At 71.6% G+C, this 1,603-nt stretch overlaps 1 protein-coding gene across 1 annotated transcript; it reads right to left on the bottom strand.

Annotated features, from left to right (window-relative positions):
• Nucleotides 1-238: 238 nt before the first annotated feature.
• On the bottom strand, nucleotides 239-940 carry LOC112124102 (FTS and Hook-interacting protein-like; the record flags this gene model as incomplete). The annotated part of the gene is made up of 2 exons (XM_024222646.3): nucleotides 749-940; nucleotides 239-478 (listed from the first exon to the last, which is right to left on the bottom strand). Coding segments are annotated over exons 1-2 (432 nt in total), but the record flags the coding sequence as incomplete, so codon positions are not given.
• Between the last annotated feature and the right edge of the window lie 663 nt (nucleotides 941-1,603).

The raw sequence follows: 1,603 nt of genomic DNA, 5'->3' as shown, positions 1-1,603 counted from the left end.
ACTGGGGGAGCCGGGCCGGGGAAGCCGGGCTGGGGGAGCCAGGCAAGCCGGGCCGGGGAAGCCGGACGAGGGCGCCGGGCCGGGGAAGCCGGGCTGAGGGAGCCAGGCAAGCCGGGCCGGGGGAGCTGGGCGAGGGCGCCGGGCCGGGAGAACGGTCACACCAGGGAACCCTGTGCCCACAGAGGTGGGCTGGCTCAGCGGCCGGGGGCAGGGTGAGCTTGGCAGCCCTGCTACATACAGCCCGAGCGTGGCGCCAGGCAGGCCCAAAGCAGGTGGCAGCCCCCCGCCTGCCTCCCCCCCGTGCCCCGGCCCTACCCAGCGTCTCCGAGCGGCGCAGGGCCGGCGCGGCGTTGGGGGCGTCGGCCCAGTCCAGCTGGCCGCGGGCGAGCAGGTACTTGCGGGCTTTGAAGAGCAGGGCGGGGAAGTCGTCCTGTCTGGCGGCGAAGCTCTCGATCTTGTTCTTCACCGAGCCCAGGACCTGCAAGGAAAGCGGCTCAGTGCCCAGGCAGGGGACCCCAGCGACAGCTTGCGCCAGGCTAGGCTGCGGGGATGCCAAGGGGCAGCATACGGGGACCCCAGAACCTGCAGCCCTGGGCAGGGGCTCCCCACTGGCTCAGCCCCAAGCCCTGCGACCCCCCAGCAATCTGGGTGCCCCCCGCCCACAGGTCACTTCCCTGCCACCAAGCTGCGAGGCCCAGGAGGGACCCCAGGACCCCGAGAGCTGGCAGGGGCCGTGCCTAGGCGGTACCTGCAGCAGGGACTTGACGCTGGGCTGGAAGACCATGTTGGTGTTGAGCAGGAAAGAGCGGAGCAGGGGCTGTGGGTAGCAGGCAAGTCGCGCCACCAGCCCCGTCAGCAGCACGTTGACGTACAGCGAGTTCTGCACCATGTTCTCCAGCTTCGCCAGCAGCATGGCCACGAAGGGACCTGCGCGGGGCATGGTGTCACCAGGGCCTGCCCGCTGGGCCCCTGGCTGACCCCGCCTCCCCCTGCCCGCTGGGCACCAGCCTCCCCCCGCCTCCCGCTGGGCCCCCACCTGCCCCCCAGCCGCCAACCCCCCCCTGCCTGCCGGGCCCCCCGCCTGACCCCGCCTCCCCCTGCCCGCTGGGGCCCCGCCTGACCCCGCCTCCCCCTGCCTGCTGGGCACCAGCCTGACCCCGCCTCCCCCTGCCCGCTGGGCCCCCGGCTGACCCCGCCTCCCCCTGCCCGCTGGGCACCAGCCTCCCCCTGCCTCCCGCTGGGCCCCCGCCTGCCCCTGGCCCCTGGGCGCCAGCCATCCACTGGGTGCCAGCCTCCCCATGCCTGTCCCCGCCTCCCCCTGCCCGCTGGGCCCCCGCCTGCCCCTGCCCTCCAGGCGCCAGCCTCCCCCTGCCCGCCGGGTGCCAGCCTGCCCACGGGCCCCTACTGGGTGCCAGCCTCCCCCTGCTTGCTGGGTGCCAGCTGTTATGTTATTGACACAAACTGGGACCGTATAGATCATTGTTGCAACCAAGGTCCTGTAGTGGCCCCAAATCTTGTCCAAAGGAGATCAAGTACGGTGCCTATGAGGAGGTTCTGGTTTTCTGGTTATGATTATGCAATCTGTGTGCGTGTATCATTTTTG

The sequence above is a fragment of the Terrapene carolina genome, unplaced genomic scaffold, assembly GCF_002925995.2.
Source record: "Terrapene carolina triunguis isolate 2854851 unplaced genomic scaffold, T_m_triunguis-2.0 Scaffold18197, whole genome shotgun sequence".
NCBI lineage: Eukaryota > Metazoa > Chordata > Testudines > Emydidae > Terrapene > Terrapene triunguis.
Note: the sequence above shows the minus strand (reverse complement) of the source record. Positions and strands in the feature narration are given on the sequence as shown.